Below are 18,548 nucleotides of genomic sequence, written 5' to 3'. Positions count from 1 at the left end.
CATATCAAAAGTTCCTGGCAAATAAGTCAGCTTATGCTCTTAGAGAATACAGAGACAAATGCAAGAATGCTAAACACTGTGTAAAACTAGCTAAACAAAAGCCATGGGAGGACGTTGGCAAGAATATAGAAAATAAATATCAAGAAGGTGGCAAAATATTCTGGAGGTTGTTGACGAAGCTTAGGAATGGAGGAAGGAATGCTGTAAAAGGAGTTCATCATCATCAAATTCCTGCCATGTACCCTCAAGGGGTGTACAGGATATGACAGTACTACATGAAAAAATTACATCATTGCTAACTTCCTACAATTTTCCTCCAAATCAGTCTGTTACTTGTCAAGACTCCAACATTATCAGATCTTATATTTCTATCGTCTAAGGCACTTTGTACCGTATCAATCCACCTATATCTTGGTCTTCCTCTGGGTCGTTTTCCTGCCAACCCGGCAGAGAACACTTGTTTCGCTAATCTTTCCTCTCCCATTCTATTTAAGTGACCATACCACCTGAGATTAGCTCTGCTAACGCATTCCTGGATGCTGACAATGTGAAGTTCTTTCCTAATATCCTCGTTTTTAATATGATATTGCCATTGATGCCATCTGTTCACGCCTCTAATCTTTCTCAGGACTCTCATATCTGCGGTCTCTAGTCTTTGGTCAAGTGTTTTACTTCTGACCCAGCTCTCAGATCCATAAGTTAAAATTGGTTTGAACACAGTCTTGTATACAGCTAATTTAGTGTTCCGACTAATTTCTTTCTTATTCCATATGAATTTATTCAATTGACTTCCCACGATACCAGCTTTGCTAATTCTGTTGTCTATTTCTATATTTAGTTTACCATCTTCAGTAAAAATTGTGCCTAAGTAGCTGAAATGTTTTACTTGTTCCACAGGTTCTCCATTCACAACACAGTTGACATTTTCAATGATTCTGCCTATTTTCATTGTCTTTGTCTTTTTATTGCTGACCTTCATACCATATCTATTACAACAGCTATTCAATTTAGTCAGAGAATCTTGCAGACTTGTAGCGGATTTATTTAGAAGTATAACATCATCCGCATAAAGCAAAGAGCTGACATTAACATCTCCAATTTTGATATCAGGTTTAATACCACATTCCTTCATAATGTGATCCATATAGATAATGAATAACAGAGGGGATAATGTACATCCTTGTCTCACACCAGATTTAACATTAAACCATCTTCCTGTACTTCCTTCAATTCTAACTGCTGACTCACAACTCAAATAAAGACTAAGTATTGCTCGATATAATGCCCCATTGACACCATATAACTGCAGCGTATTGAATAGCTTCTCTCTTGGCACCTTGTCATATGCCTTTTCCAAATCGACAAAACTTAAATACAGATCTTTGTTATATTCCCATGCTTTCTCGACTATTTGTCGTAAAGTGAAGATCTGATCCTGACAGCCTCTATTTGGCTGGATCGAGCTTGTTCTTCACCAAGCTTTTCTTCCACAATACTTCTCAACCGTTTCTCAAGTTAGGGATGATAAAGGTGACATGAAAATGGAAGAAAAAGATATCCTTGAAGTATGGAGTAATTACTTTGAAAAACTGCTAAATGAAACAAGCAGTGATGACAGCACAGTGGTAAAAAACACTGACCAGGCATGCAGTCAGGAATACATATCCATACTTGAAATAGAAAAAGCCATCAAAGGCTTAAAATGTGGAAAGGAAGTAGGAGTAGATGATATTTGACCAGAAATGCTGAAGTATGGTGGTATAAAAGTCTTACAGTGGCTGCGCTGCATAGTTCAGAAAGCCTGGACAGAGGGACGAATTCCCGATGATTGGAGTAGAGCTCTCATAGTACCCAAATATAAAAAGGGAAATAAAACTGAATGTGAGAATTACAGAGGTATTTCCCTACTGAATGTTCATGGAAGATCTATGCAAGTATATTTGAGAAACGATTCAGAAGAATTGTGGAAGAAAAGCTGGGTGACGCACAAGCTGGATTCAGGCAAAATAGTGGCTGTCAGGATCATATTTCACTTTACGACAAATAGTTGAGAGAGCATGGGAATATAATAAAGATTATTTAAGTTTTGTCGATTTGGAAAAGGCATATGACAAGGTGCAAAGAGAGAAGCTATTCAATCCACTACAGTTATATGGTGTCAATGTGGCATTATATCAAGTAATACTTAGTCGTTATATGAGTTGTAAGTCAGCAGTTAGAATTGAAGGAAGTACAGGAAGATGGTTTAATGTTAAATCTGGTGTGAGACAAGGATGTACATTATCCTCTCTGTTATTCATTATCTATATGGATCACATTATGAAAGAAAGTGGTGTTAAACATGATATCAAAATTGGAGATGTTAATGTCACTCTTTGCTTTATGCAGATGATGTTATACTTCTAAATAAATCTGTTACAAGTCTGCTAGATTCTCTGAATAAATTGAATAACTGTTGTAATAGATATGGTATGAAGGTCAGCAATAAAAAGACAAAATCATTGAAAATGTCAGCTGTATTGTGAATGGAGAACCTGTGGAACAAGCAAAATATTTCAGATACTCAGACACGATTTTTAGTGAAGAGGGTAAATTCAATATAGAAATAGACAACAGAATCAACAAAGCTGGTATGGTGGGAAGTCAATTGAATATATTCATATGAAATAAGAGAGAAATCAGCCAGAACACTAAATTAGCTGTATACAAGACAGTGTTCAAAACAGTTTTAACTTATGGATCTGAGAGCTGGGCAGAAATAAAACACTTGACCAAAGACTATAGACCACATATATGAGAGTCCTGAGAAAGATTAGAGGTGTGAACAAATGGCATCAATGGCAATATCATATTAAAAATGAGGATATTAGGAAAGAACTTCACATTGTCAGCATCCAGGAATGCGTTAGCAGAGCTAATCTCAGGTGGTATGGTCACTTAAACAGAATGGGAGAGGAAAGATTAGCAAAACAAGTGTTCTCTGCCAGGTTGGCAGCAAAACGACCCAGAGGAAGACAAAGATATAGGTGGATTGATATGGTACAAAGTGCCTTAGACGACAGAAATATAAGATCTGATAATGTTGGAGTCTTGACAAGTAACAGACTGATTTGGAGGAAAATTGTAGATAGGAAGTTAGTAATGATGTACTTTTTTCATGTAGTACTATCATATCCTGTACACCCCTTGAGGGTACATGGCAGGAATTTGATGATGAAAGTTTTGAAGTGAATAAAAGATGAGCAGCTCTCAGATGTGAAGTGTAGACTAAAATACACAAAGATTATTGAAGAAAAAATGAAAGAGTTTGAGAACAGGAACCAAACCTTGGAGATTCAGTAGCAAGCCTTGAAGAAAACCCTGATTGATTCAGCCAGAGAGGCATGTGGTGAGGTTGTTGTCTGCAAGGATAGAAAAAATCAGAACTCCATGGTGGACACAGAAAGTTAAAGAGGCAGTGAAAAAAGAAGAAAGCATATCAAAAGTTCTTGGCAAATAAGTCAGCTTTTGCTCTTAGAGAATACAGAGACGAATGTAAGAAAGTGAAACACTGTGTAAAACTAGCTAAACAAAAGTCATTGGATGACTTTGGCAAGAACATAGAAAATAAATATCAGGAAGGGGTAAGATTTTCTGAAGGGTGTTGAAGAAGCTTAGAAATGGAGGAAAAATGCTCTAAAAGGAATTAGAGATGATAAAGGTGACATGAAAACAGGGGAAAAAGATATCCTTGAAGTATGGAGCAATTACTTTGAAAAATTGCTAAATGAAACAAGCAGTGATAGCACAGTGGTTAAAAAACACTCAACAGGCATACAGTCAGGAATACATATCCATACTTGAAGTAGAAAAAGCTATCAATGGCTTGAATTGTGATATTCGACTAGAAATGCTGAAGTATGGTGATATAATTATTTTACAGTGACTGCACTGCATAGTTCAGAAAGCCTGAACAGAGGGACGAATTCCCGCTGAATGGAGTAGAGCTCTAATAGTACCCATATATAAAAAGGGAAATAAAACTGAATGTTAGAATTACAGAGGTATTTCCCTACTAAGTGTTCCTGGCAAGATTTATGCAAGTATACTTGAGAAAAGGTTGAGAAGAATTGTGGAAGAAAAGCTTGGTGAAGAACAAGCTGGATTCAGGCCAAATAGAGGCTGTCAAGATCAGATCTTCACTTTACGACAAATAGTCGAGAAAGCATGGGAATATAACAAAGAGCTGTATTTAAGTTCTGTCGATCTGGAAAAGGCATATGACAAGGTGCCAAGAGCGAAGCTATTCAATAAGCTACAGTTATATGGTGTCAATGGGGCATAATATCAAGCAATACTTAGTCTTTATTTGAGTTGTAAGTCAGAAGTTAGAATTGAAAGGAAGTACAGGAAGATGGTTTAATGTTAAATCTGGTGTGAGACAAGGATGTTCATTATCCCCTCTGTGATTCATTATCTATATGGATCACATTATGAAGGAAAGTATTATTAAACATGATATCCAAATTGGGGATGTTAATGTTAGCTCTTTGCTTTATGCGGACGATGTTATACTTCTAAATAAATCTGCTACAAGTTTGCAAGATTCCCTGATTAAATTGAATAACTGTTGTAATAGATATGGTACGAAGGTCAGCAATAAAAAGACAAAGACAATGAAAATAGGCAGAATCATTGAAAATATGAACTGTGTTGTGAATGGAGAACCTGTGGAACAAGTAAAACATTTCAGCAATTTAGGCACGATTTTTACTGAAGATGGTAAATTCAATATAGAAACAGACAACAGAATCAGCAAAGCTGGTATGGTGGGAAGTCAATTGAACAAATTCATATGGAATAAGAGAGAAATTAGTCGAAACACTAAATGAGCTGTATACAAGACAGTGTTCAAACTAGTTTTAACTTATGAATCTGAGAGCTGGGTCAGAAGTAAACACATGACCAAAGACTAGAGACTGCAGATATGAGATTCCTGAAAAGATTAGAGGCGTGAACAGATGGCATCAATGGCAATATCGTATTAAAAATGAGGATATTAGTAAAGAACTTGACATTGTCAGCATCAAGGAATGCATTAGCAGAGCTAATCTCAGGTGGTATGGTCACTTAAACAGAATGGGTGAAGAAAGATTAGCAAATCAAGTGTTCTCTGCCAGGTTGGCAGGAAAACGTCCCAGAGGAAGACAAAGATATAGGTGGATTGATATGGTACAAAGTGCCGTGGACGATAGAAATATAAGATCTGATAATGTTTCGAGTCTTGACAAGTAACAGATTGATTTGGAGGAAAATTGTAGATAGGAAGTTAGTAATGATGTAAATTTTTCATGTAGTACTATCATATCCTGTACACCCCTTGAGGGTACATGTCCGGAATTTGATTATGATGACGAGAAAGTGAAAGATATATTAAATGTGAGTGAGACAGTATACTTTCAATGAATTCCATGCAAATCATTATATTTGTTTGCATAGTTATTTAATCAAGCAATGCTTCTTTTGTATTACATTTCTCTTGCTTTATTTATAAGACTAAGATGAGTAAATATAATATGAGGTTGGTCTGAAAAGTTTCCAGCCATCCTGTCAACTTCAAAATTCCAAAATTTTGCAATCAGTAAGATTTTTTTTTTTTTTCTAAGGTTTTTTTTTTGTCCTAAGCATCCATGTGAAATTGCAAGTCATTCTATGAAGTAGTTTGTTTTATACAGCAAAAGTGTTGTCTGTATCCCTTGGAATGGATAAAACCGCGTATCGGGCAATTATAAAATTCTTTGTAAAATATGGTTTAACGCCAAAAGAAATTCATTCAAAGTTCATAAAAGTTTATGGGCACTCTTCTCCTTCTTTTTCGACAATTAAGAAATGTGCTGTCGAGTTTAAACGTGGCCTTACCAGCCTTGAAGATGATCCATGTGAAGGACGTCCAAAAAGTGTAACAACACCAGAAATCATTGATCAAGTGCACGATATGGTATTGGATGACCGGGAAGTCAAAATGCGTGAAATTGCTGAGACTATAGGCATTTCAAAAGAACGTGTAGGATATATTTTGCATTAAGATTTGCAAATGAAAAAGCTTTGTGCAAGATGGGGGGGGGGATGCCATGCTTGCTCACAGCAGATCAAAAATGCACTCGCATGAAAATCTGTGAACAGTGCTTGGAGTGTTTTAACAAGAATAAAACTGATTTTGTGTGTCGATTTATTACTATGGATGAGACTTAGATTCACCATTGCACACCAGAATCCAAATAGCAGTCAAAACAGTGGAAAGAAGCCAGATGTTCAGCACCAAAGACAAAGTCGTTGCCATCAGCAGGAAAGGTCATGGCATCGGTGTTTTGGGAAGTTAAAAGCATTTTGTTTATTTATTATCTTGAAAAGGATAAAACAATAACCAGGGAATATTATTCCGATCTTTTAACCAGACTAGATGAAAAAATTCATGAGAAAAGACCCGGTTTGCAGAAGAAATAAATCATCTTTCATCTGGTCAATGCACCTGCCCACAAAGGTGTTTTGGCAATGGGAAAATTAAGGGATCTGCACTATGAATTGTTGGAACATCCACCCTATTCCCTAGATTTGGCTCACTCTGACTTCTATCTCCTCTCAAAACTAAAACTCTTCCTTGCTGGTCAGTGTTTTTCTTCGAATCAAGAGATGATTGCAGCTGTAATGGGGTATTTTGCAGATCTTACCGAGAACCACTACAGGGATGGGATAATAGTGCTGGAGCATCGCTGAAATAAATGTATTAGTCTTAAGGGAGATTATGTTGAAAAATAAAAATAATTTTTAAATTATAAATTCGTTTTTTCATTGTTAAGCCAAGAACTTTTCAGACCACCCTCATATATGTGATTTTAATAGTTCAGGGAAACTATAATTGTTTTCAAAGTAGATGAAAATACTGAAGAGAAACTAGAAATACTTTTTTTAAGTTGAAGGAATAAACAAAAAGGAAATATATAAAAATTACATATACATGTTTCACTTTTAAACATACTCATGTGGGAAAAATTTTTTAAAATAATCTAACAGAAAGACTTTTAGTCATAATTTTGATGATTTCTCTAGAAGTACTTTGAAACACTTAAAAAAGTTATCAAAGAATTATGTACTGGTGCTTGATAAGAATCATAAGAATCCTGGTATGTTCTGGAGCAGGAACATGGGCATAACTAGACATTCTACTGTAACAGGTAAAATATTATCGCTTTTAGTAAGTGCTGCCTGGATGCAGTTCATGCCTATCATGTTGGGCAGCAGTAGCATCCTCACTATCCTGAAACCTGATTTCCATAACTGAAATACACACACTGTATAAAGATAATAGTTCAAATTCTTTAAAGATTTAAAAAGAAAGATAAACTGGAAGTTGGGCGAAAAAATAGCACTGGTGTACTACATGTGGCTAGGAAGTTCTCAGATCCCTGTAGTAGATATATAAGGTTTTGTTCCTCCAACTTCAATTTTTTTTTTTTTGAGAGTATGTGTGTGTGTTGTGGGGGGGGGTGTCAAAGCTTCACATTACCTGAATTTCTGGAGATAACTCTGGAAGCAATGATCCTACACTTCCTTTCACATCTTGAAGATACTTCCTTTCCAGTTCTTGAATATGCTTCACTAAATTTCGAATATGTTCCAATAATTCCCGATTATGAACCAGCAAGTGATGATTTTGAGACTAAAAAGGAGAAAAAAATAAAATAAAATAATATATACAATAAAATTAGCAAACCATGAAAGTAATTCCCAGCAAATGATATGTAGTTTATAATATGAGTCCAAATTCCAAACAATTCTTGTTTATCCAATTCCCATGAGGTTTTGGAGCTGCCTATTATTAAAACTTCCACATATTCAATAAATACTATCAATTAAAGATGCTAAAAAATTACAGGGTGGCCATAAAATAACTTTCCATCTTTGGAGGCATCTGTAGCTAAAACCAATAAACGGAATAATGAGACCAAATTTTATATGGAGACTTTTGAAGGCGTGGGGAGATGAATTCTTCGAAAAAAAGATTTAGTACCAAAAGTAGCCAATAGGGGAAATTTTTCCGCTGGCAGAGCAGAAAACAAGTGGATAATTACATTAAAGGCAGATAAAATGGAATAATAACATTTTGATGGTGTAAGCGACAGCTACGTCATGCATTCCAGCTGGATATGTGGCACGTTACAATGATAATAATAATAATAATAATAACTGCTTTCCGTCCTTTGCCAGGTCTAACTCCTAGTGATCCAGTTTCTTTAAACTTCTTAATCATAGCTCTCAGTGCTACAGCTGACATAGGACCTGTACGCAGGCTATGAAGCCTAAATTCCCAAAGGGCTGCTACGGCATTACACTGTTTAAGGTAAAACAACTTAACAAGTAAAGCACGCTGAGGCAAGGTAGGATGCATATTGAGCACAATTCGTCAGTCATTCGAATAACTACCTGAACGTTTCCAATTACTTTTTAAGTGGAATTGAAACCGGTCTGGGTAATGGCCCTTCTCATAATAGCATTATACATGTCCAAAAGGATGTGTGGTTTGCATCATGGGATACTAAGGCAATTGATGTGAAGTCATCAGCCTCTATATTATTATTATTATTATTGTTCCGGGCAACTCCAAGGAGTCGACAGACTCATCGAGGGAGACCCTAACATCATGTCAAGAACAACTATTCGACATTGACACAGTATCTATCATACCTCGCCTTGAACTCATTCACGGTCGTAGCACCCACAACAGACTCTGGAAGCTTATTCCACTCATTCACCACTCTCCAAGTAAAAAACCTAGCTCTAACACCCTTGTCAACCACGCTCTTGCCCAGCTTCCATGCATGGCCCCTAGTCCTCCCACCAGAAGGATTGATCCAGAAGATATTTTCAAAAATATCTTCTGGATCAATCTTATAGAAACCCTTCAATAATTTGAATGTCTCAATCATATCATCCGTCCTTCGCCTATCGTCCAATCTCTGCAACCCACAAATCTTCAACCTATTCTCGTAAGGTTCATTCCACAGACCTTCTATCATCTTGGTCACTCATCTCTAGATCCTCTCCACTTCCTCCCCATCACGAAGAAACCCTGGTGCCCATAACTGGGTACAGTAGTCCAGATGGGGTCTTATCAAGGCTCGATACAGAGGAACAACAACTTGTTTGTCTCTACATGTTAAAGTATTTTTCAGAAGCCAAGTGATTTGATGAGCTGATTTAGTCACTTTTGCAATGTGCCCCCTAAACTTCAATTCCCTACCCACCAACACTCCCAAATCCCTGGCCTTCTATATACCCATCTATATACAAGTAACCCAATTGCAAAGATACTTTCCATGTACATTTTGTCTGCTTACAATTGGAAAAAGGATTAAACCAAGAATATAATTTCTTATCACCTTTATTTTATAGTATAACTAAGTGAAAAAAGTTTTCAACTTCAAGTAATACTGTTATAACTAAAATCATCACTTTGCCACAAAAATCCCCATGAAATCAATAACTGCAAAAGTGATATAAAGTTTCTGAAATTCATGCCTTTATATCATCATTTCATTTCATCTTTTTTTATTCATAATAAATAGCTATCTCTTCTGTTTACAAATTAAAGACTTGTTCTCTCAAGCAAAACAATATATTAATAATTCAATGTTTCTTGTTTTTTATTTTATTTTTTATTTCATTGTTCATAAAGAGGACCTTAATTGTACAATTTTTACCACCAGATTAATCAGATGCATGTGAACCAGGTCCTATAATACACTAGTGCTGAGATATGCAAATGAACTGTACACTCAACTATACAAACATTATCAAAGGAAGAAGGAAACCTCGACAGATTCAGCTATAGAGGCATGTGGTGACGTCTGAAAGGATAGAAGTTAAAACAGAAGTCCTAAAAAGAATAAAGCATACTGAAAGTTACTAACAAATAAGTCAGCAGATGCCCTAAAAGAATACAGAGAAAAATGCAAATGAGCTATGTGTGCAAGTAGCTAAACAAAAGTCATGGGAAGACTTTGGTAAGAATACAGAAGGTAAATATCATGGCAAAATATTCTGGAGACTATTGAAAGGCTTAGAAATGGAGGCAAGAGTATTGTAAAAGGAGTCAAAGATGATAAAGGTGTCATGAAAACTGAAGATAAGGATATTCTAGATGTCTGAAGTAATTACTTTGAAAGACTTAAATGAAACAAGTGGTGACAGGTGTAGAAAATTTTCAAGAGAAATGCAAAAAGTACATATCAATATTTGAAGTAGAAAATGCCATCAAAAACTTGAAACGGCAGCTGGAGTAGATGATATTCAACCGGAAATGCTCAAATATGGAGGTATAAAAGTTTTGCAGTGGCTATGCTGCATAATTGGGAGAGCCTGGTCAGAAGGGATATTATATTGTATGAAATGTAGTCGCTGTTATGAGGAGAAGGAATCATGCTGAGTAGAGGTAAGCAAACAAAAGTTTACATGTAAAATATCTTGTGTAGAGATGAATCAAGGGCATAGAACCTAGTAGCTTATATCTGGGATATGTTTATAACTATTTCTAATAAGAGAACATGATCTGGACTTGAGGCACTTGGTTGTCATACTTACCACACTTAAGATATCATGCTTCACTAATCTGAACAAAACGAAATTTGATGCACATGTGGCATTATATAATTTAAAAATCAATTAATCTGTATTAAGACATGAATTTGATGGTGGAAAAGTGTATTAAAATTTTTATCCCCCCATCCTCAGTCAACAGAGGGTCACAGAGATAGAAGAGCGAAGCATCTTGCAACTACAAAATGTGCATTTATGAGGATATGCTGAAAAGTTGTGATAATCACCATGAAAGAATTGAGGTAGAACCATGTATCTTACACATTATTTTGCATATTCCACACAAAGTGTTATACACTTATTACAAAACTGCTGCATTATTTGCAATCCTCTGAGATCCCTTGTTGCACAAACCAGTCCTCTGGTGAAGATATGACTTTCATCTGTAGTAAATTTTGTTCCTTTAAAGAGTTTCTTTAACTTTGGGAATAGGAAATAGCCAGGTATGATGAATAAGATGGGTGAGGCAGACATTGAAAGCCCAAGTTGTGTATTGTCTGTTGGGTTTCATGAGAAGTGTGAGCATGTATGCTGTCCTGCAAAAGCAACACGCCTCTGCTCAGTTTCCTGCAACATTTTTCTTTCAGTACTTTACTAGCATTGTTGAATAAACTGCTGCTGTAACAGTTTCACCTTTTTTTTTTTTTTTTGAGGTATTTGGTAAGGATTACACCATCCATATCCCAAAAGACAATGACAAGAACCTTCCCTGCTGACTTTTGGGTTCAGAACTTCTCTGGCCATGGAGAATCTTCATGTCTTCACTCCGTTGACTGTTGTTTGGTCTCTGAGTTTTATAGTGATGAAGCCATGTTTCACCAAAAGTCACAATAAGAGCCAAAAAATCTGCACTTGATTTCTCAAAATTACCCAAAAATCCCTTGAGATGACAGCACACATTCTCTTTTGGTCAGCATTCAAACATTTTTGGACCCACTTTGCTGAGAGCATCTGCATGTCCAGAGGTGAGCATAATGACCCCAATTCATTCCCTGGATATCCCCAGAGTTTTTGCAATACTTTTGGCTGGTATTCATCTATCATCAAGGATCATGGAATGAACTGCATTGATGTTTTCAGGTGTGATTGCTGTGACCTGGGGGCATCTGTTGTCTCAGGATGCCCAGTTTTAAACGTGGCTGCCCATCTGGCAACTGTTGGATATGCTGGGGCAGAGTTCCCTAAAGTCTCAGACAAAGTTTGGTGAATCTCAGTTGCAGACTTTCTTGCAGCACGAAAAACTTGATGATGGCCTGCACCCTCTGTGTCTTCGAATTTCTTCAAAACCTCTGACATGTTTTCTTATAAAATCCTAAAAGAAAAAGAACAAATTATTACAATTTGATGAAACATGGGGGTTAAAGGATTTTAAGATAAGTTCTTTCTTGTGGTTATATCAGTTACTTTAATATCATTTTTGTTCTAGGTGTTTATTATAACTTTTCAGCGCCCCCCCCCACCCATATGCCCCTGCCTTGACATCAGTATTTTTGTGGAAAGTTAGGATTCCATAATTATTTCAATTTGATTTTATTCTTTAAAATGTCTGAAAAGAGCGTTCATTTTAGACAAATTATGGACTCTAAAACCGTGTTAGAAATAATTAATTTCCTGAAATTTCGCCCTTCATATTTAGGTCATCAACTGGAGTATACACATATCTACACAGAGACAAGCTATATTACATTTCACACAGTATGCTAAAGAGACCATGATTTGTTCAACGTTACTCTACGGCCTGACCTTTAGTGAAAACAAAATAAATAAATTAAATAAATAACTACATCAAAGCTATATTCTATTTAAGACAACATCAGAGAAAAAATACATTTTTTTTTCTTCATATTACAGCAAAAATATCCTAATTTAACATGAGAATGGTTATATTAGATTTAAGATCCTTGATACCTATAGTCCTATTTATAATTAACTCTTAGGAAGAAAGAGTTATGTGGGTAGAATATTCTCCCTAAGAGAGTTAATTATAAATAGGACTATAGGTAACCTAGGATCTTAAATCTAATATAACAATTCTCATGTTAAATTAGGACATCATTTTTGATGTAATAAAACTATCTGTATGAAAAAAAAACTTTTTTTTCTCTGATGTTGTCTTAAATAGAATATAGCTTTGATGTAGTTATTTAATTTAATTTATTTTATTTTATTTTCACTAGAGGCCAGGCCAGTAGAATAATCATTGTCTCTTTAGCATACTGTGTGAAATGTCATATAGCTTGTCTCTGTATATATATGTGTATATTCCAGATGATGACCTTAATATGAAGGTCAAAACATCATGAAATTAAAATAATTATTTCTAAAATGGTTGTAGAGTCCATAATTTGTCTAAAACGAATGCTGATCACCGTGTAACACTAAAGGAAAGGAGTCTGAAAAGAGCAGTTCTAGTGCTAGAAACGTTCTAGACTCTAACAATTAGAACCAAACAATGGCCATGAATAGACTGATGTGATTAATCATCCTGAAAAAGGTGAGATGGCAAATGGTATCAGTAAAGGATTGGATATAGCTTGTGCAAAAGCAGGTGACCATTTAAAAAACAAGGCATTAAGGAATATATTAGGAGAGGTGATCAAAATGCAATTTGACCAAGCGGTGAGTAGTGCTTACTGATCATGGTGAAAAACTTTTGATGATTTGATTCAGGATCAAACAGAACTTGATTCATACACCTATGAGTTTATGAATAATTCATAATAGTTCATAATCTAACACCAATAACCTACCAACCAGAATACCAGATAATCCTCATTATTCTTCTGGCACTATAGGCTTTTTCTTAACCAGCTCTCCCTTCAAATACAATGAAGATATTTGTTCTCTTGGCAACTCTGATCATATTCTTATCCGTGTCTCCTTTCCTACAGATCAATCCTCTCCTAGCCAATCTCAGCCTTGTACTCTATGGCACTATGATGGTACTAATTGGGATGCCTCTAGGATTTCTGTGGTTGTTTTCCACAGTCAAATTACTGTTTTACTTTCCTAATTACTTGAAATAATCCTTACTAGAAGAGGACCTTCACCCTCCACTCCCCTGCAAACCTTCAACCTGCATCAAAACCTGGTTTCTAAAAACTGTGCCTATGTAGTTCATGATAAAAATAAAGCATATGTTCAGTGGCTCGGGTCAAAAACACAAGCTCTCGTTCATCCTACACTACAGCACAAAACAAGAGTAAAAAAAAATTATCAACATATCCAGACTTTATAAAGGCAAAATGCAATCTACCCAACAGCTCACCTCTTACTTGACCGATAGCTGAGAGTAACTTCTGCTTCTCACATCCTGATGGTACCAAGACATTAAAATCATCAAAAATAAGGCAGATCTCTTGGTATCAGTCTTTTTTTTTTTTTCTTTTCTAACTTTTGTTAAGACAACCAAAGCAAATCACCTCTTGCAAATACCATAAACTGCTTCCCAAATGACTTCACTGATCTTCTGCCAGAAGAACAACAGAAAAATCAGTCTTGATACTAATAAGTTTTATTTTCAAATGGAATACCTCCAGTTGTGCTAAAAGCTTATGCTCCACAATTAACACTATCCTGTATTGCCTTTGTAAGCCGACATATTCCTCTGGAAAGTGCCCAACAAAATGGAAGCAAACTATTGTCCTACTGCTCATCTCAATACTTTCGAAAGTGAAGAAAAACACCAACGGCCAGCTTCTTGACAACCTGGAGATCTGCCAGTTAATTAGTGTTTACCAATATGGATTCTGCCATTCTTGTCCTACGCAGTGATTCCCTTCACTAACTTTATCCATCTTTGGACAGATGCCATGGAAAGATTTGAAGAAATTTACATGGCTGCTCTTTACATATCAAAGGCAAATTGATTATGTCTGACACTGAAGCCTAAACAAGCTACCATCTTTCCCTCTGTGAATGGATTGCTAGCTTCCTCTTATCAGTGCTGAAGTACCTCCGAGTTCTGTGCTCTCACCCACACTCTTCCCACTTTATATCAATGCCCTCCTCTCTTTCTGCCTTCAAATCCCATTCATAGTTTTCTGATAATAGTATTATCAATTCCTCCTCTTCATTTGAGAAATCCAGTAGTAATGAAATGACTACTGCCCCAAGATTTGTCATAACGAGTCTTAAATATTAACTCCTCAGAATTCTCAATTTGGGTGAAGACTACTTAGTGAATTTAAATGCTATTAAAACACAGTCCTGTCTTATTACCTGCAAGAAACTCCTGCTTCACTTCCCTCTTTTGATAATGTTCCATTTTCCTTTCTAGAAGAAACTTTCACATCCAGCATACACTGACATTAACATATTAAATTAATAGCTTCATCAGCCTTTAAAAATCTTCTTCTCCTCTCTCTCTCTCTCTTTTTCTCTTCAAAACATTATTTCTCTCCTGCTATGTTCTTTATAAGTCTCAGTCACAAAACTTACTCATTTGTTTGAAAAATTAAAAATCTCCATCTACAGAAAACATACACATATCAATGACGAAGAAGAGATCAGCAAAGAATTAAAGCTGCATTTTTCAATTTTCAGTAGAATGGTTATCATAAACAGTCAATTTCTAAACTCTTGTTTAATCTCCCTACACACCATGCTGAAGAGAGTAATAATGTGAAAGATTATATCACTATCCATATATCGGCTCTATTTCTAACAAACTGGCAAAAATCCTCAAGAAATATAAGATTCATACCTTATTCACCCCCTAACAAAACTTCAATCCTGGCTTTGGCCAGTAAAACCTAAAAATAACAATTTGAAATATAGATGTATGTACTATCTCTGGTGTGGCTATAATTTTCCATATGGACAAACAGAGAAATCAACTGGGCTTTGTATTGAAGAACATTGCAGAGATATCACCATATCACCTATGATAGAACTAGGTTAAGGCCTTATTTAGTCATATTCTTAATTCTTCTGGTCCCAATGACCATCAATCCACTATACACTCAGTAAACTGGAATATAACCGAAGTCATGTAAAATGCTATGATGAACTTGAAAGAAACATCTTCAAATCAACAGGAACTGCACTAAATCCTGTTCATCTAAATGTCAACCTCAGCCATAGCAGTGATGAGACCACATCATTGTGCATGAGAACAACAACAACGCAGCTAGTCTGCAAATTCATTCTAATATGAGCAATCCGTTGATAATTTAGAACTTTGGTAATATACCCAAGTAATTTAGTTAAGATAAAAAGCCAAATGGCTAGTTTTCTGGCATGAAACTTATAGATCGTAGTTTTCGATCTTTAGTTTCGCTTACTGGCTATAACACAACAAAGGATGTTTATCCCCTTATTTTCTATATTAAGGTGCCAGAAAACTAGCCATTTGGCTTTTTATCTTAACTAAAATATAATTACACCTTTATGGCATTCGTATAGTGAAGGTATGTAAGTTCTTTTCACTAAGCTTTGATGTCTTCCAGGTCTACCTACTCACTGATGAGACCTCAAAAAAGGTTGAAACTGGTCTGGGTAGTGGCCTCTCCTCATAATGTAATGACAGTATTACATCTCCTAGGAGCTGTGTTTTACATTATGAGAAAATATCAAGCATAGTGAGGGAGCTTGCTCCACCTTTACTTCGAATTGCCTTCGCCGATAGTTTTTCGGCATGAAACTTATAGATCGTGGTTATCGATCTTTAGTTTCGCTTACTGGCTATAAAACAACAAAGGATGTTTATCCCCTTATTTTCTATACCCAGGTAATGTTTTTAATTCCCCCCCCCCTTCTATGTAGTATACACCCAATGAAGTCTTCTAGAAAGACAAAACTAGTAGTGCCTTTGGAAATAAATTAGTTATTTTCTATTTCATCATTTGGCTATATAGTCAAATGATGAAATAGAAAATAACTAATTTATTTCCAATTAATTGCTGTGTGTGTGTTATTTTCATTAAAACATGTACAATAGCCATGAAAACCTAATCTATGGGAAAACAACACACACACACACACACACACACACACACACACACACACACACACACACACACACACACACACACACACACACACACAGCAATTCCCTCGATTAATGAGCCTAACATGTTCTTTAAAATGGGTGTATTAATCGAAAACACACTAATCAAATATAATAACCTATGGGAAAAGTATAATTTGTCCCTCAAATTTCTTTTTTGATCCTTAATTTTTTTTAAAAATAAATATAAGACATACTCTAATAAAGAATTAGGGTATGTCTTGGGACTTACTTAAAGGAAAACCATGAAGCTGAAAGACAATAAAACATATTCAAATATAAATTTATTATTCTACTTCTTACCAAAGAACTGAGCTAACGTAATGTGGGGGATATTCTGTTTCTTTTTTTCATACAACTGATGGTATGGCCCCATTGCCTCTTCTGTAAATTTTACTGTTTCTCTGTTAATTAGGTTCAGCCTCTAAAGTATTGCTGCTTAAAAATTTTGATTGTATGAAAAATATTTTCAAATTGTTTCTGTGAAATCTCTTTTGGCTGACTGTCAGTGGTTAAATTTTTTTCATATTCTTCAGGATATTCCAGCTGTACATCTAAATTTAGCAGGTCAAAATCACTCAATTCCTTAGAATGAGATTTAATTAACGCCTGGATGTTATCATTGTCAATCTCATCAAAACCCAGTTCACGGCTGATGTTGGCAATTTCCTCAACAACATTATCCATTTCATTTGAAAAGCTTCTAAAATCATTTGCACAATGTGGAAGAATGTGCTTCCAAATGGCTTGCATATTGCTAGTAGTAATTTCATTTGCCTTTGCAATTTTATAATCAGGTTGAGATTTCTCTGATTTAGCCAGAAAAGTCTTGGAAGGCATTTGCTTCCAAAAAAGGCTGGTTTCATTGACATTAAATATTTGTTGGTCATAATAGTCCCCTTCTTCCACAATTTTGTTCAAAATCTCTGGATAATTTGCAGCCACCTCCTGCACTTGCAGCTTTACCTGTGATTCAAACATTATATAGGATATTTCTCTTTTTTGAAATGCCCAAACCACCCAGTACTAGAGTGGAATTCTTCTCTTTTTCCCATCATTGATAGCCCTATCTTTCAAGGTTGCAAAGAGACTTAATGCTTTTGATTTAATAAGGTCAGTGCTTAGCGGGATCTTTTTTTTGGTTACAATCTTCAATCCACGTAGAAAGAAGTCGTTCTAATTCAATCATTATAATACTTTGATTTCGAGTGGTCTGCATACATGATGAACTTGAAGCAGTCTTACCTTTCTCTTTGTATGCAGCTTTGCTTAAAATTGCTCTTATAGTTGATTCACCCATTTTGTGTTCTTGTCCTATCTTTGCTCTGGACTCACCTTGTTCATTTTTCTTTATTAACAATGAGATTACTTTTCGAATCTTTTTCATACTTCCACTTTTTGCTCACTAATTCTTTTACTCATGATTAAAGTTGGGACAATACTTTCCCAATACTGGGAAAAGACCAAAACTGAAACGAGTAAGTGGCTGGAAGAAGGGTATTCTGTAGAAAAGAAAAGTGAAGAGATTACAGGATAGCTGATACCCATGGGGGGTGGGGGGAAAGCTGGCTAAGTAAAAGTCACGGGTATTAATGTGATCTAATGAACCTTTTTTACCTACTAACACATATATCAGCTGCTGCATTAGAAACTTTTATGAAGATGTATGTAAACATCACTTATGTGGTGTATATGCAAAATATTTGGTCACATGCATCACCATGTATTTCAGGCAACTATTCAAGAATGATACTGGTAAGTAATCGTCAATAGTGTTGTTTACAATGGGAAAACAAAGGATCTTTCAGAACTCGATAAAAGGCTTAATGTCGGTGCCCATCTGGCTGGAACCATGATTCTGAAAATAGAAGAGCTGACTGGTGTTTCATAGGGCGAGATATCTCAG

General features: G+C 35.7%; 1 protein-coding gene across 2 annotated transcripts in view; it reads right to left on the bottom strand.

Moving 5' to 3' along the window:
* LOC150097435 (carboxyl-terminal PDZ ligand of neuronal nitric oxide synthase protein-like) overlaps nucleotides 1-18,548 on the bottom strand; it is a 287,244-nt gene that overhangs the window by 40,823 nt on the left and 227,873 nt on the right. For both annotated transcript variants that reach the window (XM_090407036.1, XM_090407034.1), the window contains one exon: nucleotides 7,544-7,696. In XM_090407036.1, coding sequence (XP_090263162.1) covers nucleotides 7,544-7,696 — 153 coding nt within the window. The remainder of the gene's footprint in view (nucleotides 1-7,543; nucleotides 7,697-18,548) is intronic.

The sequence above is a fragment of the Typopeltis vanoorti genome, chromosome 17 (genome assembly GCF_054136105.1).
Source record: "Typopeltis vanoorti isolate ZY-2024b chromosome 17, IOZ_Tvanoo_1.0, whole genome shotgun sequence".
Taxonomy (NCBI): domain Eukaryota; kingdom Metazoa; phylum Arthropoda; class Arachnida; order Uropygi; family Thelyphonidae; genus Typopeltis; species Typopeltis vanoorti.
The sequence above is the reverse complement of the archived record's forward strand: the minus strand, read 5'-3'. Positions and strand labels throughout refer to the sequence as shown.